The sequence below is a fragment of the Electrophorus electricus genome, chromosome 22 (genome assembly GCF_041902795.1).
Source record: "Electrophorus electricus isolate QZ-2024a chromosome 22, ASM4190279v1, whole genome shotgun sequence".
NCBI lineage: Eukaryota > Metazoa > Chordata > Actinopteri > Gymnotiformes > Gymnotidae > Electrophorus > Electrophorus electricus.
Genome location: NC_137518.1, coordinates 6285098 through 6307823, shown reverse-complemented (window position 1 = coordinate 6307823; position 22726 = coordinate 6285098). Strand labels below are relative to the sequence as shown.

Sequence of the window (22726 nt, the reverse complement as noted above, 5' to 3'; positions counted from 1 at the left end):
TGTTGGCTGACTGGTTATTTCTCCAGTACCCTTACTTCACAATTTAACAATTAAACTGGCATTAGATCACTGTTGAATATTACTTACTTGTATGTTTGGGAATAGTTTAGCAGCTTGACACTGAATCATACTCGTTACCACTGAAACATTCACTTCCTTCAGCCTTTACATTCACAATTTAACATTACTTTAACATTACTACTGCTGAGTAGAGTAGTGCTGTCCATTACATTGTCACAGCAGCTTACCTGGGTGAAATCTAGTTCTTACAGAATGAATGGATGTATAGTAAAGCAAGTGTCTAGCTGCCATTAAGCAGCAAGGATCAACAGTTTGTTTCCATGTTTTTTTTTCCTCTCCCTCCAGATTTGGGACATGAGTGATGATGAAAGTATTTGAATTTGGAACCTGTGGCCTGCCTTCGGATGAAATAAACCAAGCCACGCACTCCCTACATGTCAGAAACGGACAACATGGCTGCCCACCGTGACAACATGAATATTTTGGTAACATGCCAGAGAAATTGACATCATCAGTGCTGAGATGTAAAAAAAAAAAAAAAAACAATACATGGGGTGGTTAAAAAGAAAACTGAGCACAGCGATTTTAAGCTGTGTTATAACAAATTTTAAATGCGTAACTGAGTAAATGTGGAAGCTCATATGTGGCGTTACGTCATGAGTCGTCAATCTGCAGTGTGTTATTGTTCATAAACAGAGTGGAAAACCATATTGATAACATTTTGCTCTTTGTTAATGATTAAAATTTTGGTTTAGTAACATGTTAAACAAGTCATTACCACCTAATAAAGTTAATTCTGTGTAGTGCTTCTTCAGATATTGCTCTTTGCCAAATTATTTTATTCATACCAACTATAGAATGCTATTACCATATAGCTATTTTGCCAGTAAAGAACCTACTTAACTTGTCATTGACAAAATTTACTGAAGACATGAGGCAATTCCTAAGATTTTCATGCAGCATTTGACCTCAGGTTGCTCTTGATTAATTACCCATGCAGTAATCATACACAAGTACCTAATCGGTTTGGAATAACAGTTAAGTTTGCGAATAGTGTAATGGCAGTAGCTTGATATGCTCAGCACTTCTTCCTCTTTTCGTTTTGACGTCAGTGTGGTTACTTACACGGAAAAGAGCGAGTAATCAAGAGTTGTTTTTTCTCATTCGTAATGGTACACAATTGGTTGTTGTATCACCTCATTGAATGAATACTGAGTCAGACACTGGTTTAAGAGCACTTTATTGTTCATTGAGGCTACTTTTAAGTACAAAACAATGGCCTGCCAATTTTGTTTTAATTGAAGAGAACCAAGGCCACAAAATGATGATATAATACAGATTTACAAACCATTTGGGGGTGTTCAAAGTACACTAGAGTTTGCAGTGAAGGATTTTTGAACATTTGTATCTAGTGTTCATTCTTTTGGAAGCGTAAGTCAGCTTCTTCAAATTTACTGTTTCAATAGAGAATATCGGCAGTAAATTGTCAACCGGTCAGGTTGGGGTGGAGTTCCTCATCCCAGGCAAGTGGCCTAAAAGATGAGAACTTTTTGTTCAATTGCCTCCAGAGACAGTTGAAACACCCCTGTGTTAATAGCTGTATCAAGACTGGTCAGTAGCCTTTAGAAATGATATACAAGTGGCTATGACGCAGTGTTTTCATAGAATAATTGTGTTCCTGCACTTTTAACCATAAACAGACAAATCTACGAATGAAAAAGATCAACTTTTTTCTCAAAAAAAAGAAGCATGATTACAGTAAAGGACAGGGAAAAATTAAATAGCTACATATCATTAACAAATTAATTGTTCCTCAAAAAATACCTACGATTTTTTTTCTCTGTACATTCGTTACGCACAGCGTAATGATGGTCTTATAGTTAACTATATAAAAAGGTTTTTTTTTTTTTTTTTCCATTAAGTGATTTACCCACAGTGTGTAGGGTAAATGTGTGTCAAAACAAAGTGAGTGTCCTACCTAGTAGACTGGTAGTGAAATGTATATATATTGACCTCAGGACACAGAGTCCCTTTCCCCCATCTGTATGCATGCACAAAGACATTATGATCGCCTAACGCAGTATACAATTATTTTTTTTATCATATACATACAAGAAAACTACAAAGTGAAAAATAGTTTAATCTGTGGAGTACTTTTGTAAATAGGATATTTTGAGAGCTCCTCAGGAAATTGTCACTAGCAATGGCTGTCTGGAACTAAGCTCTTCTTAAACTATTTTTTTTCCTTTTACTCTTCAGAATTTTGTGCATGTCCAATGATGTCACTGGGGTGATGGAATGTACAGGCAAGCTTAAGATGAGCAAAGCCTCAGTATAAGCATCATCTCTATATGCAACCTCTTGTCACAACAAAGTCTCTAGTTCATAGCTATGCTGAAAATGAGAGCTAAATGCATGACCTGTACTAAGATCCCTATTGGAGGAATGTATCTCACCTTGGTACAGGTTGCTTGTTTAAAAAGGGAGGGAGATCAGCTGCAATAGCTGTAGCCAACCAATATGATGCCAAGACACTAAACACAGACACTAAATCCAGAGGGGGATAGAACAACAAACCACAACATAGCTCTCGATATTTTCCGCAGATTGTCAACTCTCATGCTGACCTCTCTATAGCTGCAAATATTTTTTCAGTCATGCACAACGCTAATAGCATCCTGTACCACGGGATTAATATCATACAAATCAAACTGTTAATATATAGATGGCCTGTCCGGAGGCTGTCCTCTGTATTTTGCTGCTACCACAATGAATATTGAATAAAAAATAATAATATTGAGTACAACTGTACCAGCAGTAAGTTTATCTAGAATTGTTACTGACAAAAATAAACTAAAATCTGAGGAAAAGGCTAATAGTATTAAGAATGAAATGTCTACATATTAATAGATACCAGCTATTTTAAACACATGCACTGGTAAGCAATAGTTTACCCTTAAAACCTTATCTACTCTACCAAAACCACAGTGCTTGGGGGAGGGGACAAATGACAAAAATGCCCATATATAAAAGTGATGCCATTCAGTTGTCCGCACCAACCATAGAAAGAACTGAAACAAGACCTAGGGATCTAACCAGAATCTCCCCCCCATATCATTTCTTGCCACAATGATGTAACACCTAACATCACCTAACCATCGCTGTCAGCAGTTTGCCCTCTTTTACATTTAGAACAAGAAAACACCAAAACAAAAACTCTCAACGCCCTAGTGTATTACCTCAAACCATCAATAGTGCAAAATCAGACAAAGCCTTCTGTTTCAAGTATACACATATGAAAACGGGTGAGTATGGGGGGAGGGGGCTATGTTAAGTAAAACGACTGGTGCAAGACGGAAAGAAGTACTAATTTAGCTGCAAGAAAAGAATGGCTTTCTGTCAAAGGGCAAAATGTTTGCATCAGAGGTTTCTTTGGTATCGGAGACAGGTGGTTAGGATGCTAGCTGACTCGTTTCTTAAGAGGAAGAAAAGCATCCTGCTCATTTAGTTAATCGTTTAAAATGTGTGGGCATCCAAAAATGTATACATATATTTTTTTAAAGAATGAAAAGGAAAAAAATCGAAAATGAGACGACATAACCAAAAAAAAAAAAAAAACTTGCAACTTGCTGTTCTTTTTTTATGTACATGGCTATACACTAGCACTGCTTGAAGCCAAGCTAAAACATGCATGGTTGTTTCGAAAGTGAAAATGTTTGGACAGGGGTGGAGAGTAGGGGATGGGTGGTGAGCTGGTCCTCTTTTCAAGAAACGAGGGAGGGGGAGTGATTGTGGTTGACCATGTGACTATTTGGGGAGGAGTCAGGACTTCCTGAGGAGCTGCCCTTGGCCTTGATCTGCAGCCAGGTCTCACCTAGCGCCTTGGCAAAGTGGTCGTCCACCGAGCCTGTGATGGACACAGAGTTCGCCACCGGCTCTGCCTCCTTGTAGTTCTTCCCCAAGCTGCGGCGGAAGTGCTCTTCGATCACAGGGTCACAAGTCGTGTTGGCTATAAAAAAATAAAAATCCTTGTTAGACTTTCATAGAAAAGAAGACCTATGGTGAACTATGACAAAAGCACTATGGTGGATATTGAGGTTAAATAAATGAACCCCTGAATAAACAGTTCAGGAGACTTGTAGGGTTACGCAAGATCTTCTGGAATAAGTGACACATCTTTCTCCAGTGTTTGCAGAGAAAAACTGCAGCCCTGAGTGGAGGTCACAGACCCCTTGCCTACCCTCTACAGGGGCTGAATAAGAGTTAGCTGGACCATGGAAGAACTCTAATGGGGCAGTTGTGCAGAAGATGCCATTTCAGTGCTGTGAAGCATGCTGTGCTGAAGGGTACTCACTGTTGGAGGGCCTCCTGTAGTTTGACGGTAAGATGGGTGAGCAGCCATTGTGAGACACAGTGCAGTGAGAGAGGTTACAGTTGCGGTTGTTCGCTGGGGCACACGTGATCACAGAGGGCCGATTCTGCAAAAATCACAAGAATGAAAAGGAGTAATACATCAAAACATGCAGCCAAAATAGGGTTTAGGTCAAAGGATATGTTAAGAGTCAGCCCATTCAAACTCATTTGAATTCCATCTTGATTCCATCTTGGGACTTGGACTCAGGATTTGTAAAGCTGCTTTGTGACATCTGTTGTATAAAGTGCTATATAAATAAATTTGACTTGACTTTAATTCTCAAGTGAATGTTTGAAATCGTGCCTTTCAACCTTTCCTGCATTTTTTTATTTCAATATTTTGATTTGTCACAAGCAAACTCTACAAACCCTGCCCCCAATCCACCCACCCCTAAACAGATCAGTGGGGCATCTTAACTCCACTACCAGGCCATTACCTGCTGGCGCTCGACAGGGCTGACGGTGGGTGAGATGGCGACAGTGCGGGCGGCATCCATGCTGTTTTTGGTCAGTGCCAAGGGCTGGTCCATAGCCAGGCTGGGGACATGGGCATAGAATTGGCCCCCATGGAGGCTGAGGGCAGGTGGGGCAGCGGCACGCTCCACAGGGCTGCGGCTGCGTTCCCGGGGGTCCTTGCGGTAGTCCCCGTTGGCAGGCTTGCCCCTGAGAGGAGGAGGGACAAGGGGAGGGATTGTTAGCAGGCCCCCACATCACACACAGCACAAATGGGCACAGCTATTAATACCACTCTCAGCAGGACCCTGGCATGCAACGGGGGAGCCCTCCACCAGCCAGTGCCACATGGTCTCGTCTACCAAAATGCCTTTACATTCCTCTAAATGTGTGGGATTTTCCACTACAGTTTAACAAATTTCAGGTTGCTTCAGAACTTTTTTTTTTTTTTTTTTTTTACAGTTCCTAATCTTCCACACACAGGTCTTTCAAACAAAGTTTGTATTTCAAAGCAAGACCTGTCAAGAAATTAGACCATCTTGGCAGTAAACAGGCCATTTATTTCTGATAATCAAAATGGCTCATTCTCAAGACAAACTCCTGTTAACATCTTTGCTTGCCCTCACCCTCCACCCTAGCCTACCCCCAGCCCGTGGCAAAGAGTGTTGTAGCTCTGGAGTGGCTACTGTTCTGCTGCACAATCTGCCCGTCCCAGAAGAACAGCCTGTCCCAAATGCCAACTGAGCAGAGGCCCAGCAAAGGGGTCTGAACGCACCGCTCAAAGACTTCACGTACACTTTGCAGGAAGAGAACCCAATACCCTTCAGTAAGAGTCGAGCAGGCCCACACAACGGGCCGGAAGAAGAGGGAGGGGCAGTTGAACTTTAATTAGGTAGCAGTGATCGCAAGACTTGTTCAGGAACTTATCAGGGCCGTAGGCCTTCGGGGTTTGCACACAGCTTGGCCTGGAACTGGTCACCTTTAAATGCTCATTTCTTGTAAGGAAGCATTGAGGTGCTAGGCTACCACCATATTTATGGCACATACATACATGTATACACACACCCACCAGTTATTTATCCAGTTCTATATACAGAGGCATGCTACTTTAGAGGCTACTGGGTGCATATTTTGTTGAGCTGTGTGGACTGTGATCCTTGAAATAGTCAGTTACTTGGCAACCAAGCTGGCAAGAAGAACACCTGCAAGTACACCATTATGTGGATCGGAAATGTCTTTTCCCACAGCAACTGATGGTGAGTGAAAGAGAGGAGCTTTCAGTCGATGGTTTAAATCAGCTAGGGTAAAGCCTATGCTCACTCACAGTTCCTCTTTTTCAGCCAATCCAAGAGTTATTCTAAACAGAGGCAGCTACTACTCTAAACAGAAGTTCCCAAAAAAACTAATTATACATTTCGCCACTGTTCAGACACCGAACACTAGACACTGGAATCCAAAAGAAAATACATCTGTGCACAAAATACGGCAACAGAGCAAAGTACAACATAATAAACCAATTATTAGTGCCCCTTTCTCCAACACTGTCCTAGTTAAATAAAGCAGAATCAAAGAGAATTCTTAACTAGAAAGCACAAAATGCTACGGCTGGCATTTTTAAAATTAATAATACTTAAAAGCATTTAACAGATGATAGTTCAATAAAGAGAAAAGCAGCATTCGAGTGCTCTGCATAATATGAAAAAACATGCTCTCTAGTGAAGGTTCCATAACCCTAGATAAATGTAAACAGAGAAGAGGCCCTTTCATACAGTCTTCCAGTTCATCACTGTTCCTTTCACGAGGATTGGTGATCTCCAGGGAGCCAGTTGGCCCAGAAAGGACAGCGGATATCGTCTTATTCTTGGAGGATAGCAAGTAATGAATAAACTCCCATCACAGCTCAGAGAATTGGAAGATGGAGAGGGAATGAACAATGTCCTGAAGTGGAGCAAAATTGAGCTGCTTCTGTGTCCTTGTCCTTCGGCGCTGGAGCGAGCTTTGCTCTCTGGTCTAATCACGAACCTGCTCACTGCGCCTGCTGTAGCCTTAAGACATGTGTGAGCACTTCACCTTTTTCGTCTTTTTGTCTGCTGGGAAGCTGTTAAATGGAAATGGGACCAAGCTGTTGGTCATGTTATACTGTTTTTAAAATGTCTTCAGGGGATAAAAAAAGTACACAGAAAATCATGAACTATTTAACACTATATTCCAGCGCTTGCACATTTTTATAGGAGTGACTGCAAAATGACTAAATATAAAAGTAAATCTACTACACAAATTTAGTTCACATAAACCTCTCATCTGTTTTGATTAGGCAAGGCATAGGAAGGGGGGTGGTACTCGCCCAACTTTTTTTAATCCCTGCCAAAGAGCGTGAAGGCAACCCAGCATCCTCCCACAAGCAAGCCTGGGGCCCCTAGAACTTGGCAAGCAGTGTAGTGCAAAATAAATAAATAACAAAAGGGAAGGGCTAGGGTTGGCTGCACTTCCTCCTTTAAAAAAGGTTTGGGAGCTTTCAGATCTCTGTGTTTATTAATCGATAACGATGTAACTGCACTGAGTGAAAAGGGGTGAACTGTGAGAATAAGGAGTTGGCATAAAATGGTGGAAAGCATGCATGAAAACTTGTGACCTAGGGTTAGACCCAGTTTTTTTTTTTTTATGCTCTTGGGTTTTGAGCAGCATACAATTAGTGGGAATGAGCTGTGCTGTCTTAAACTGGTTATTCACAGGCATCTATTAATTTTAGAATCATAGCTAACCACAATGCATAAAATGATAAAGTAATACTTTGACTATAAAATTTTAGCTCTCCAATCTTCCTTTTAAGGTCTGCTTTATTGTCAATGGTCTCGTGTCACTTTAACAAGCCAACCTCAGATAGAAATCCATGCACAATAACTTCCAGTCAGTCAATCAGCCCCCTGAAAAAGAGACTTTTGTAGATATTTTTCTTGTATTTTTTTAAGGTTCAAAAGCTTATAGTTTTGAGAAGGTATGCCTGCTCAGTAATGCAGCAGGCCTACTTTGAATTTTACAGAGGTGATGTACGTTCTGAGAAACTGTCCTCGGATGCAGAACCTGGGCATTAAAACTAGTGACATTTTCTCACAATAGTATTTCAGAGTAGCTCAGGGAAACAGCTCGCTACAATCTTGGCGTAGCACTTCTTTAGTTCTCCTTTAACTCACTGGAACCTCACCCTCAGAGATACAGGAAACATCTGGGAGAAATCAAGCTGAGGAAAGCAGAACCACAGGACACAAGCACAGCCTTGAGAGGCTCTGCTCCAACTGATGTAGACTTCCCATATGCCCTTTACCACCAAATATTTTGCTCTCCGTCTGACAATGTTAAATAGGAAGTACTTACTCTTATCAGTCACTGAAGCCAAATTTGTAAGCTTTTCAGGTTAAACTGTTAAGTTGTATTCAGAGCAGTACAGCTACATACAAACCATCCTCCTTCCAAAATACTAGTACACTTAACTAATGTGATCTATTCTTTGGGTGGGAGTCATAAAGACCAACTATGTATTTTCCCCAAGATTTTGGTGAGTAAGATTAACCTAGACACATTGTACATCATAGTCAGATTCTGAGAACTCTCCACTTTGACAGTAAATTCAATGACTTGTATAGAGGTGGTTAGCCAAGTGACATTACTCTTATTCAGTCACCAGTAAGACACTAACAAAGAAACTCTGGGAGACTTTGGCTCAATATAATAAAGTGTAGCAAAAAAGTACAAACCTCAAATTGAAAATTTCAGGATAATCAAATTTCCTTACAACATAACATTTTGTTATATTGGACATGCCTCTATCTGAGTAATGCTTCTAAATAATACTAGTTGCTGAACAATTTCTGCTATAGAAGCAATTCTTTTACCTTAATAATAGTATGCCAATATCCAGGCGCAGTTGATTTCTCACTGCATGTACACTAGGCAGAAATGAGCAGCAAACGATGATTTTACAAGGCCAAACCACTCTGGCATTGGCTTTTCTCCACTCCCCAGTTGGCAGACCCAAGAGGCATGAGAAATACTCACTCTGAAAGTTCCCAGCAGAGAGCAGAGAGCTTCCACAACAAGTTCCTAGCTCAGACAGAACCATTAACACAACAGCAGCTATGCCTTCTTTCCTAGTTCCTTTACTAATAGGGTCCAGTAGACACCCCAGAGAACTCAAGACATCAGAGTTCTCTTGGAGCCAAACGCAAAGTTCATGCTTCTTAATTTTTGATGTGGCAATCTATCTACAGAATATAACATATACATGAAATAAAATGAACTATATTTAATTTTAGGTGTTTACAAATTAACCCTAAACCATAGCCGAACATACGTACTAATTGATGGAGGTTGTGTTTAAGGTGGACTGGTGTTGGAAGTGGGAGAAAGCTGAGGTGGCAATGTCTGCAGGGCCCTGAGCAGGAGGTGTGGGACTTTCACTGCAGTGGGGGCGTCTCCAGAGGAACAGGCCAGAGCAGGCTTCCAGAACACAGTGGGCTGAAAGGACAAGGGGGCCTTTGTTTTCCACTCGGCAGTGAAAAGGAGAAAATAGCCCCGGCCTGACATCAGGCCCACTCGACAATGCTGCATCTCCCTCCGCTTGGGCCTTTCATTACCCCCACAAGTGAGCGGCTGCATGTGTTTCTCTTGTTTTTCAATTGCAATCGACACTATTTGAGAAGTATCTTCTTATATGTGCTTATTGCTTTAATGTGGTTATGTAACATGCTTAGGATAGCCTATTACCAAAAAAATTGACCAAACTAATGAAATAAAGCAGGTTTTGTCATTATGAAATATGGGCATAAACTTCAAAAGACCCCCCCCAACCCCCACTCAGCTGCACTGCTGAGTTCTCTGGACAAAAGATTGTAGTGAGCAAGAGAGAGATGTTTTCTCCAACCCCCACTTATCTGTTCTGCTCAGCCAAAGGGCTTGCCCTTCCTAGTAGAGCACAATAATAGAAACATGAGCTGCCACCACTGTTGCCTCAACCCCACGGTGTCAGGTGTCAGCAACATACTCCCCAGGGGAAGAAAAAAGAAAAAAATCTGCAAGAGTTACAAAACTGGCTGAGGGGAATTGTGGACTTCATTATGAAACTAAAAACTGCACATAACCATGTGCAAAAATGAAGTGGGGCTTGTGCTGTTTGACATGAGTTCCAGAAGGTTTATATATGAAATGTAATGAGGAGGCCTACAGTGGACTGCTGTATGCGAATGGAAAGGGCTTGCTGTGACAGTGACCGTCACCCTCCAAAGGGGAGAATGGTGTACTTGGGAATGTTAAATGGGTGCTCGTTAGTCTAGTGGTCAGAGCTCACATTTATCTCCTGTCAGATCTGGGTCCCAGGTAGGGTGGCTGCCTTCAGCCTTCGTTAAACATGGTGTCAGAATTGGGATGGCAGTGAACCCATTGGGAGTGTGCCCCAGGTTGATGAACCCACCCCTGCTGTGAGGGGATGGTGTAGCCCAGTGTGAGGACCTTGATGAGGGGCATGGGCATGGCCCTGGTGGAAAGGGCTGTTGTGTGTGAAGGGACACATGGACAATGTCACACACAGGGGACACTCTCCGGAGGTCAGAGGTGAAGGCAGTGTGACAGGGGCTTCCGCTCTCCAAAGGGGAGGAGGTGTGTCGGAGACCGTCACTTAGGAAGGTTAAATGGGTGATATGCCAGAGAGCTGGCTCTTTGGTCTGATGGTCAGCACTCATGTTTACATCCTGTTAGACGCCCCGTGTAGGGTGACTGCCTTCAGCCTTTGTTACACTTGTTCTGATGTGTAAAAACAACTCCAGAACCTGCCTTCTCACTGTTCATTGGCTGGCCCAAAGTGTCAAGGCAAAAAAATAATAATCATGTAAACCGCAAAAACATTGCACAGAGTGCATTATAGTGTGTTTTGTTTTACACATGAAACAATTTGCCTTTCATTTTACATGGCATAAAGTCATATTTATTCATGATGGGGGATTCTGCTGAGGTTTGCAGATTCGTGCACCATGCTACAAGCATGGGCATTGACCCTTGCATAATAACCACTGTATTTCAGGCCCACTTGCCCATCAACAGCAACAATCTAATGCCGGCTACAAATGCAAAATGAAACCGCACAGCCAGAGAACACAAAAGCAAGGCCTGGAGCCTTTTTCTTGATGGAGTCCCAACCCAGAGATCACGTTATCACATTACGATGGGCTAGCAGCAGTGAACGGGAGGAACGGGAGCATGGAAGGCTTGAGGGATAGGTAGCGGTGCAGAAGGTGGGAGAGCCTAAGAATGCAAATGCTGTGCAGGCACAGGTGAAATGCTCAGTGCTTTTACCCAAACTACCTTTAGCACCAATGGGCCAGTCGTGTAGGGTCCGAAAGGGCAGATTTCAGTCTCAGTGCCCACGCTGAGCCCCAACAGCTGACAAACAAGAAGCAGTCAAGCTCTGCCTTTCACAAAGAACATCTTTCAATCTAGAGCAGTTTATTCTCTGAAGCCTGGGCTCAGGATAAAAGGCCCCAAGTATAAAAGTGGCATAACAGAAGTGTGGTGTAAACTTGGGAGCTCAGTTCCAAAAAAGAGAAAATAGCCTCATTGGGCTGAGACAGAAACATCTGGCAACACCCAGAGGCCATGGCCCCAAGGTTCTGAGGAGACAGGAACTAAGTGCAGCCGTTGTTCTCTCCCTGTCTAGCACCTTGGCCCTACTTTGTCGCATGCACAGCCAGGCCGTGAACCAGGCATTGCTACTAGGCCTTGCGCCGAGGTGCGTTATTCCACGCTAAACAGCCATGTCTTGTGTCCCATGACTAGACCCCGCTGTTCCGAATCCAGGCAGAAACGTGCGGAATGTGCTGCCACGGCGACATGGACAGGCATCACAGAAAGGGCCATGCGCTGCACTCACAAGACTGGAATGTGAGGAATTTGAGCCTTGACGGCTGTGCCAGCCTTCATGCCCCATTCCCAATCCACTTTCTCCTTTTACCTCCTTTTTTTTTTTCCACTGATAAGACAACAAGAACAGCCCCGCAAATGTGCTTCGAACTTGTCTGCGGGGGAGGGGAACGAGCCAGTGAGTCAGTGCACCAGAAGCAACCCGGAAAACAACTCAGGGTAATGAAGCAGTACTACTTACAACTGCGAGGCAAACAGCCGGCTCATCTTGGCGACATGCTCGTTGCTGCAGTCAAGGTCATCGTCAGCCTGGTCCCCAATGTGCTTCCTCTTGCTGGGGCTGATGGGAGGAGGTCCAGTCCTGTGGCCACTGACTACGGGTGCCAGAGATATGGGCTGCATTCTGGGCTCCCCCCTCAGCGTGGCCTCGCCTGGGCAAAGGCAGAACACCAGAGGTGGCTACTATTAATACAGCTACTGGAGCAAAGTCAATGCTTTATGTGTAAGCTTGGCTCTCTTCATGAAAAGAAAAAGGTAAAACATTACACAGTAGCATTTTTAAGCAGACCATTTCTTGAAGAAAGACTCAAAGATTATAAAACAGTTGAAGGACAAATCAAGTATGGGTAAGCAATGTTCATTTGTCCAATGTCTACTTGAATGTCTATTTAAACAGGAAGGAGAGAAGAAGATTGCTTTAAAATTAAGTCCTAAGAAAAATATCCACTTAGTACACAGTCAGTCACTGTTCTTTTCATCTTAACAGCTCACTTACACAAAGTGAAGACAATCACAGAACTCTGTACAATGCAGTAAAAGTGTTCAAGATCTACGCTGCTTTCGTTGTGTCCGAGTGTGCACAGAAATCTTGACTATACAATGTATGAATAACACTTTATGGACTTTGTGGAGCAAGACTCATGAGATACAGTGCAGCACATTTACAGTGCACACTGTGTGGGAGGCAGGCAGGAAAATTACAACTGGCAGTGTCTAGCAACTGGGACTTTCCACTTGGGATGAGGTTAGCTAGACCCAAAATTGAGTTTTCAGAAGATTTATTGAGCAAAATCCAAGGGCAACAGTCGTACTCTGAGTAGCTGCTGGGAAAGGAAAGGAAAAATGGTTTTGCGCTGCAGTCCTTTGACTTCTTCATTAATTGTATTTAGCCCTCTTATGTGTACCGAAAGGGCTCAAATTCTGCATAATGAATAACTTAACACAAAACATGCTCTCAACAAGAGCAGTATCGAAGCCAACCAACATGTAAATCTGCACCACAGACGAGACGCGTCGCGAGGTACCTCCCAAAATGAGCGGCCTATTTTCCTGACTGGCATGTTTCGGCTCGTCTGTCCACGCTCCATGGCAACAGGGATGACATCATTGTTTTTGGCAGGGAGTCAGCAGTCAGTAACACAGAGAGATGGCTGCAAGCTTGTCTAAGGCAAAGCATTAGCCAGCCGCACAAAGACCCCGATACATGATATCTTATCTGTGCCTGTCTCAGGAGAAGTTGTCCAATAGGGGGTGGGGAGCAGGGCAGAGCCACAAGCTATTGTGAGGTATTGGTGAGCGATCCATTACTACTGAATTACAGTTTACAGCTAAGTGACAGAATAGAAAGGAGGAAAACTACACGCTTTCAGGCAACTTTTGTTAGAAGACATAGTTTACAAAAGGGCTCTTCCAGCATCATGCTTCTTTCAGATGTGAAAGAATGACAGAACTTGCATAACTTATGAGGTGAGGGAGCTTCAAACCCTTACAGAATTACCCTCTTCACCCCACTTGTTGAATTTCACACCAACTCCAAGTATTGTGAATAGACAGAGGGGGTTCTCTGCCAAACATTGTACAGTAACCTATTCTAGGAACAGTGGGAGTCATAAAAGATCTCCATCAGTGTCCGGAAAGATGTGCTTCATGTTTGATCTGCTGAAAGGCGGTCATTAAGAGAAAATGATCAAAGGCAAGCCCTCCTAGACACTTCAAACGTCAGGCCAGGATGGGATTTTGTTACAGATGCAAGCCAACCCACCCCCACTTACCCCACACACTGCTTTAGAAAGCAAAAAAAGGCCTCTCTTGGCAAATGATATTTTTGGCAGCCATACTTGGCAAGTGAGAGGGAGCGGAGACACCTTGATTTTTAAAATGTGTGTGTGTGTGGCTTGTGCTTTCAACCAACTTGATCGTACTACGGATGTTTGCAGACAATGATATTTCCCTTACTGTGCCTGAAAGTTGATATGCCATCCCAGCCGAGCAGCTTGCCCCCCCATTCAGAACACCAACAATGGTGGACAAACAAGCGGGGCTCCCTATGCATAAAGTGAATGCATGGGAGTGACTGGAAAACTAAGCAGGCTTGGGTCACCTTCCCATTGTTGCCAGGTCTCTGTAGCCTTTTGCTCAGCAGGGGGAAGTGACAGTAGCGTTTCACCGCCAGCCCACTGGCTCTGGGTTAAGCTCTGCCTGCAAGCGGTGAGGCAGCAGTGTTGAAACCACTGTGGCACACCAGCACATTGCCCCAGCATACTGCACCCATGGGGGTATAAAGTAAAGTAAAAAAAAAACAAAAAAAAACACAACAATAGCAACAACAAAAAAAACATGTTCTATAAATGATTTTGTTGCTGTACTTTTACAAGGCAGAAGAATTAACATTTTTCACTCAGGAGTACACAATATTAATAAGCTTGTTACATCACGAACCATCTGGTTACTGACAAGTCTAGATGCTGTCTTCATTAATGATGCATTGCAGGCGATCTGCTACTGGACCTCTAGAAGTTAGAATTCCATTGTACTTTTATGTTATTCATGCACACACACACACAAACATTTAGGAATTAACTTAATTTTTACCTGACAAAACCTCTGAGAAAATGACACTATTCCTCTCTCATCTTTATAATTTTACATTTTTTAAAACACCAAACTCCAAGACCAAAAGATGGCACATAAAGATCAGAAATAGTACATATGTCCTTTGGTGATCCAACATTTACTGGTCCTGGACTGCATGTTAAAATGACTGCTAGACATCTCCGTGGATATGCGAGTAACTACTTAATAAACAAAGAGGATCGGTCAATACTTTCGGACCAACCGAACACTCAGTGCAGGCTCCGTTTATAGCTCAATTCTAGATGCTTCGACTCACTTTCAACTCCAGTTCAGAGTGCAGATGAATACTGAAGTGGGTAGAAGTGCTCCCAAGGTTGCACATAGGCCTATTTTGAGAGATGATGCACTGTGCTTGGTGCACACAAGCAGTAATAGATTAGCCATGTGCCCTGGCCAATTCTTTGGAACGCATCGAAAATAGCCGGAAGGCCTGCCATACTGCAGCGGGCAAAAAGAAGCTGCGATTGTATATTTCCATCTGCTGTCGCCAGGTCACATGACCCCACCGTCCGAGAGAAGAGCATTCTGGTAGGGCAATGCTACCAAAACCCAGAACAACACTGGGTTTGCTTAACATCTGTTCTAAGAAAAATGCACGGCAACGTGCCTGAGCAGCAGCAATAGACGCGAAGACCAGACCTGACAAAGAGAGACAGAGAGAGAAAGACACACAGAGAACCCTCCAGGCATGGCTGGTCATTCAGCCATGTGCTTTTGCTGGCCATTATTCATTGACCGTGGTTATCTTTAAAGAGATATCTGAAAACAAGGACAAGTCGTCAGCTATTCAGTGCAGAAGAAGCCCTGCTGCAGTCAGATGAATGTGAACTAATGCTGCTCGAGGAGCCGGAAATGGTAAAACGCGAGTATTGTCAAAGTTGAGTGCTGAAGAATGCCACTTTTCAGAAGAAAAAAGGAGACCCTGGTTACAAATCATTAAGTAGTGCTTGCTATGATTCAGAACATGTCATGCATAGGATGTAACTTATGAGAAGCAAAATTATTTGGGCAGTAGTAGCTCAGTGGTTAAGCCACTTGACTTGTAATTGGAAGGTTGCTGGTTCAAGCACCACCTTTGCCACTGTTGGACCCCTGAGCAATGCCCTTAACCCTCAATTGCCTGAGTTGTACTCAGTCATAATTGTAAGTTGCTTTGGATAAACGCGTCAGCTAAATGCCTTAAATGTAAATATTTGTGCCCAAGTGTCAGAGTAGAACATTGCTATTTGTAATAAGATGCTAAAACCTACATCCCCAAAAAGAGGCTCTCTAAGTTATTCCCATTCTGTTTTTCACGTATATTACAGAAGGGACATTATGTTAACCAAGTGCAAAGAACTACCCATGTTGTAAAAACTGTAAGAATTAAATCTATAATATTATACAAGTGGCTGCACTTACACAAAGATACCAGCCATCTTTAACCTATTCAGTTTCCACAAAATCTGCTGCCTATCACTTTGGGTAAAATGTTCATACTGAAATTTTAAATGCTGTTTTATAAATAACATACAAATTGTAGTAGATACTGAGTAATGGAATTAACATAAGGAGCTAGTCATTGAAAATTACAGTTGGTGATGCCACTACCCAGCAAGAGTTTAGCCCAACCTCAGATTACATGATCACTGAACATTTTACCTGCACAAATGCCTAATTTCTGATGATTTAAGGGCTGTGGGGGTCTGCACATCGGCAAAATATCAACTCTAAAATTTCTCCCACCTTGGCTTACAAGGTAAATTAAGATGAAAATGAGAAAACACCATATGCTGTATTGTCTACTTAGTTCACAAAGTAATGAAACATTCATAACCATTCCAAACTCGAGATGTATTACAACAAACGTTCTGGCCTTTTTAAAAGTAAAAAAGTCTAACATAGCTTCCCCTGTATAGCTTTGTTTGATATCAAAAAGGCAGAGCTGACAAAAAAGCCTTCAATTTTTCATGCTAGAGCAAAACACGTGTGGCCTGGGACCTGGAAAAGAGTCTGGATCACATTTCTTCTCTCGACAAGTGATGGCTGACAACAGGAGGTTGGTACAGCATGGTGCAGAATAGAAGTTCACAATACAGGAGAGATCAGAAAACAACAGACATAATACCAGAATAACGGCAGTGAATAAGACATGGAATGAGCATAGGTAAGTAAACATTCAAACACGTGGTTCATCTCTTAAAGTAAGCTGTTTTAGGCAAAAAGGGGGGAAAAACAATCTGGGGAAAAATGCAATTTCAAAGCATTAAGAATTTGACACAGTGAAATTTATCAACAGCTCATTTGCGCGATAAGACTAGAAACAGCGCAGGTTGTTCAAATTCATCAGTGTTGACTGACGTAGCCCATCAAGTTTAGCGCTAAAGTTAGCCTAATAACGAAAGAACTGGATAAAACATTTGCTGAAACGTCATCAGGTGTGTTTTAGCTCATTTCAAAACGTCCCATAGATGTCTAACCGAACGCTGCTACGAATTAACGAAAAAGTTCGTAAAATGTTACAAATGTAATGGGTTTAACTTTACTAGATAGTAACCCTGAACGCGGTCGATAGTAGAAATTCTAGTGCAGAACTGTCCTACGTCATGCGCGTTCACCGCGTTACGCTAAAATTTAGCCAAAGTAGCAAATTTACGACGACCCACAACAGTAAAACGAGAATTGCTTGTTACCTTCGTAGCATAAAATGCCGATATTGTTGTTCATTTTGTCCAAGTACTGGTAGTTCAACAGGTCCATCTTCGTAAGAAGCATTTATCAAGCTAGCAAAAAGCCCAGCTTTTTTGCTTTCGACACAAGCGCTGAGAGGGTGAGTACGAGCGTTCAGAAGTCGTCCTCCAAGCTAAAGGCCCAGCCTTTAAACTTCTCTCGTGGCTCAGCCTTATTTCAACCCGTCAAGGGTTGTGTACCTTAGCGAAAGGTGTTTACTCGACTTTCGAAAGACTTAAGAAAAAGTTTTAGCGATTAAACTGGACTGAAAATTATTTCATATGGGACTTAGGGTTGCGCCAGTTCTCCTCACAGCCCGCTGTAAGTCGACTGCACTGCCACTGACACGCAGGCTATGCTTGGTATGACTCGAATGTACACCCGTTTCCTCTAGGCAGCGCTTCGGCCACTGGGCATGCTCGCTAAATCCCTGGAGCGCCTCAAATGTCAGAGATTTTTCCTGAACAAGATCAGCCTCCACAACTCACAGAGTACAGTGCGCGTAATGGGGGGGTGGGGGCGAATAGACACAAAAACAAGGGAGGGGCTGTTAAAACTCTGTTGTGGTAAATGTAATACAGACCCGCCTATCAAGAAAAAAAGAATACTCTCAAACCATAAATTAATGCTATATTCCTGTAAAGATAAGGAGTGCATGCTCTATACATCTGAAGCTACTGAAGAAATGAAGAAAGGTAGTCTACTCTAACCTGAAATTACTAACTAATAACAGTTGCGGGAAAAAATCATCTTTACTTATTTAAATGCTCATCACTCTAAAGACTTGTAAATCATTCAGGCATTTGTAAACGAACTTCATTAATAAAATCATTATGCATACGATATTCAGATCAAAAGCTGTCTAGTAATGCTTTACTGCCCTCTAGCGGCAAATACTCTGCATCCTGTAGTCTGCATCCTGTAAATCAAGACACCTAGTATACTAGCAAACTAGGATGTTAAAAATAATCACGGTGTATTCATTATGTTTATTTGAAATGACATGCAAACATTTCAGTATTCAGTCTCTAGGGATCTGACCCATTTCCATATTTTGTTCAATTTCATGTTTTTAATTACATCTGATGTTTATCACCAATCTGTAGTTTAAGGAAAATAGCAGCTGGAACACCCTTGTTCTAAGACAGCAATAAGTGTGTTCATGTATTAAATGTAAATGTTCGTGTATTAAATCAATAACTACCAACGAAGTAAAACAATGTTCCTATATTTTTATATTTTGGTTGGAACTGCAAGCATGGCTAGGCTCATATTTCATTAAAAAAAAGGCTAATTTTGCATGCGAGACACAAATCAGGCACAAATAGGTCATATGTACATAGTCATCCCCATGCTATAATGAGTTTTTTCTGTGCAATAAGATACTGTAAAGAAGGATGCATTAACAATTGACATAATAGCCCTTAAATTTAAATTGTTCAAAATAGATTTTCAGAATAGAATATTATATGCACAAAGATAAAGCATTGTTTTACAAGAAAAAAATCTAATTTCACATATTTACTTTGCATTTTAAATGAGAAAGGCATAAACAAGTGTCTAACTGTTTGTGACCAAACATTTGACCTGACCTTTAAAATGACACTAGGACTGTCCTGTAACACTTAATAAAACTCAGTAACACTGCACAAGTCATAATCTACTCAAAGAAACTAATAACCTAACTTGTATTTTTATTTATTTGTGTAGCATCACTTACTGCTGCTGCAACATTCAATTCTTACATGACTGATTTAGGATTAACTTGGTAAATCTGTATGTTGGGGTTTTGGATTTTTTATGCATTTAATAATCTCCTACAGTGGTCAACAGTTTCAGTCACAGAGTGTACTCTCATACTCCAATCCCAGCCATGATGTCAGCAGCTATTAAAAACAAAAGGAACTGCCCACTGGCTTCATTTTCTCAATTTTTCCCTTAAAAAAGATAGTGTTCTTGCATTCTTACCCAAATTCTAAAACGCTGTCCTCCTTTAGCAGAAATGAGGACAAGTGAAGGTTATAGCAGGGACTCTGTTCTGACCCCATCTAATCTAGTTGATTATGTCCCGCATGCATCAAGGTGGAGCGGTAGAGGGTGGGGCGTTTTGGCCCACTTTGGCCCACTGTTTTAGCTCTAGGAGGGTTCTCGTGCATGAACCACTCATTTCTACACACACATCACAGAATCTTAATGGGGTTTAGGTCTGGCCATACAAAAAATTTAGGGTTTTTATTGTTGTGAACCACTCTGATGTACAGTTACCATCCTGTGCTTTACATCCTCTGAACTGGTTGATATTGACGAAGATAATTCTTTTTTGATCATCTTTGATCAGGTTTGATTAATTTGCACGTACGGTTCTATAGTGTAGCTGCATTTGCAGATGTCCATTATCTAATCTTGCTTTCCAATGGTACATGAAAACTGATGACAAAGATAAGGAAGGGCTAGTTGAATAGTGGTCTGATAAATGTTTCTCTGACTGGAACAAGTTTACTTGAACTTTGAAGGTTTTACAACTCTGAAATGCTCCAAGATGGGCCTTAGAACAGGATTATGTCATTAGCTAAAGGAATGCCATTTTAGACAACAAACAATGAATCTTTTGAAATACTCAGAAAAGGCTGTTGGAAAGTTGACCATCAGTGGTTCAGGCAAGCCTCCTGCTATGAAAAAAATATTCAAAAATAGTATTTTTTACTTGCATGAAGCAGCCACTTGTCTATTCATGTAGCTTCATCATTGAGGCCAGAGGAACTCTGTTCTATCTGTAAAGAGCATTCAAAAACCACACCACCTTCAGGTTTTTGTGCCTGCCATGGCACACGATTTCAGTTCCCCATATTTTTAAAGAAGGAAAGCTCTTTAGTGAAATCTGGCCCATAAGGCCCAGCCCTTGAGCACTCTAGTACTCAGATGCTGTGGAAGTCCATTATGCATCAGGTGCCTTGTATTAAGATAGCAAGCAAAGTCTTTTGTAAGGTGGGAGATCTCTAGGTTCATAGTTAAGCACTGCTGAGAAATTCCTTGTTCTGTACCTGGGGTCTACTCAGTGAGAATGCCCATTATGCATTAGCACAGATAATGATGAGGTAATTATTTCTACATCAGTTCTTACAGTGTTGTGCAGCTGCTAGATTCACACTGAGCCTGTTTACAGTAAATATCAATATTTAAATTCATGACTGCACAAACACAATATTGTTCAAAATTCCTGCAGTTATTATTGTCAAAATGGTGCAGCCCTAAACATGTTGTATTGAGTGGCAAACTGCTGTGTTATATTTAACCATTCACCTGCACCAAGAGAAATTCCTGGTACACTTCATGCTTGGTGAATTAAGATTCTGATTCTGATTTTGCATTTGGTCTAGTGATGGTACCTTACCCTGGTTTCCTGATATTTAATTTTCAATTCTTTATCACGTCAACAGATCCAATATTTCGCCCTAACAATTGAGTGTACCAGCATGAACCAGGAAGTGATTCTGCAATGCCGTAGCAAATTCTGAGACTTTACACCCAGTTAACCTTTAACTGCCTGCTGTATTCTCAACCAAATGCAGCCAATGCATGAAAGCCCAGAAGCAGCAGGGGGGATTATTGAGGGTGGTGCCATGCTTTTCAATTGACCTCTCTCATCATCAAGATTGCAGCTCCCTCTCTAACTTGGCTCTCTAGGCCGAAGGGGATTAAAGGTCTATTCACATAGAGGGCCTAACTCCCTCAACTCTCCCTAAATCTGCCCCCACAGACCTGTCAATACTAAGGAAAATGCTTCTCATTGGATTTAGAGAGCCATTGTCTCGTATTTCACACACTTGGCAGAAAGGCCACGCCAAGTCTGAACAGTGCCTCCATTGAAAGAGCTGCTTAATCCATTGTTTTCAATTGTGGGTATTTCCCCCCCCCCCCCATTTTGGATGCAGCAGTGGACTAACGATGTAGAACTGGGCAGGAGTAGCCTCCATAACCATAACCTCCGTAACCTCCTCAGTCTTTTACTCCAAAACAAGGGAAATCAGATTTGCCCAAATAGGACTTGGCTGAGCACAGAAGCTCAGATAAACTAGGATATAATAATCAACCAAACCCACCCTCTCGTACACCCTCGAAAAACATACAATGTTTTATGAGGACAACTGAAAAAACTTTTTAAAAAGTAGATCATCCATCCCTGAGCTGAAAAGATTTCAGCATTGAAATCGAGGTCATTGTTTTACCTAATGTCTTGTGTCATAATCCAAATGCCCCCCAAAAAACATAGAAGACACCATGAATATCAGAAAAGCCCACAGCCATTCTGGAAAGGGTTGTGGTTTTGCTTAATGTGCTGAGCATTAGCACAAAGCCAATGACAGGTTCTCTGGGCTTTTTGAGAAGATGCGGGTCAGTACGCTCAGCATCAGTCCCTCATGGACTGTTTAGAAAGCTGTTAAAATGGTTGCTTTGTTCATGCAATGGGTACACTGAGTAACAGCAAGCTATGGTGGTTAAATCTTATGCAACACCAATATTTTTTTTTCTCCAAGAAACAAGGTCTTGATAGAGATGGTTTTTTAATTGAGCTGTTTGGTTAGATTCCTTGACCCTTAAAAGATTCTCTGATCCACCAAAGGGGACTGGTATGATTGTAATCCAATTCATATGGAAGGTAAAACGTTTGTAACAATATTGAACAAAGAGTTCAAAGTATAAAACTTACAAGTTAAAGTATAAAACTTACAAAATGTATTGAAATAGAACATTATTACTGGGCATTTTCAAATTCTTCATGATGCAACATATATAACAGATTGATCCATGGTCAAATGTATATGCATAATTTTTTTTTGGGGGGGGGGGGGTGTTAAACTTAGATAAGAAGTCAACATTTACTTGTGATTTTATCATTCAAAAAAAACATATTACATAAAAACATAAAAGAACATCTTAAGTTTAAAAGTTCAAGCAATGCACTTGTTTATCAGAAAACACATTTTCATCATATCAGCATTAGCGCATGTGTAATGATAGAATATGATTTTGCTATACTGCTGTCTACGTACTCCAACCACTAGCCCAGTTTCCGTGCCATCTGAGCAACCACGACCGCATATTGCCAACCTGTGGTCGCAGTTCAAGAGCAACATTATGCAACCACTGGTATCAGGCTCAAGCTCATAATTACAGCGAGGTAGTGAGCATGAGCGATACCCCAGAAGCTTCGCCCACTGCAGGTGAGAAGGGCGCATTATATACACATCTAGGGGGATGGCATATTGTTCCTGTTGTGCTGAGAAAAAGAAACCAGATCCTCTCTGCTGCA

General features: G+C 41.7%; 2 protein-coding genes across 6 annotated transcripts in view; one reads left to right on the top strand and one right to left on the bottom strand.

Moving 5' to 3' along the window:
- Positions 1 to 835, top strand: part of atg7 (ATG7 autophagy related 7 homolog (S. cerevisiae)) — a 55486-nt gene extending 54651 nt beyond the window's left edge. For all 3 annotated transcript variants that reach the window (XM_081705845.1, XM_035520162.2, XM_035520163.2), the window contains one exon: positions 367 to 835. Coding sequence is in view for 2 of the 3 variants with exons in the window: in XM_035520162.2 (XP_035376055.2) it covers positions 367 to 399 (33 nt within the window). In the remaining variant the exon portion in view is untranslated. The remainder of the gene's footprint in view (positions 1 to 366) is intronic.
- A 409-nt stretch (positions 836 to 1244) lies between these two features.
- The window catches only part of vgll4b (vestigial-like family member 4b), a 28933-nt gene continuing 7451 nt past the window's right edge, over positions 1245 to 22726 (bottom strand). For 2 of the 3 annotated variants that reach the window (XM_027029331.3, XM_081705854.1), the window contains 4 exons: positions 12035 to 12224; positions 4872 to 5097; positions 4376 to 4499; positions 1245 to 4030 (listed from right to left, as the gene is read on the bottom strand). In XM_027029331.3, the coding sequence (XP_026885132.1) occupies positions 3786 to 4030; positions 4376 to 4499; positions 4872 to 5097; positions 12035 to 12224 (785 nt within the window). In that variant the 3' untranslated portion in view covers positions 1245 to 3785. Of the gene's footprint in view, positions 4031 to 4375; positions 4500 to 4871; positions 5098 to 12034; positions 12225 to 17378; positions 17872 to 22726 lie in introns of those variants that run through there. The other variant, XM_027029329.3, reaches the window with a different exon arrangement.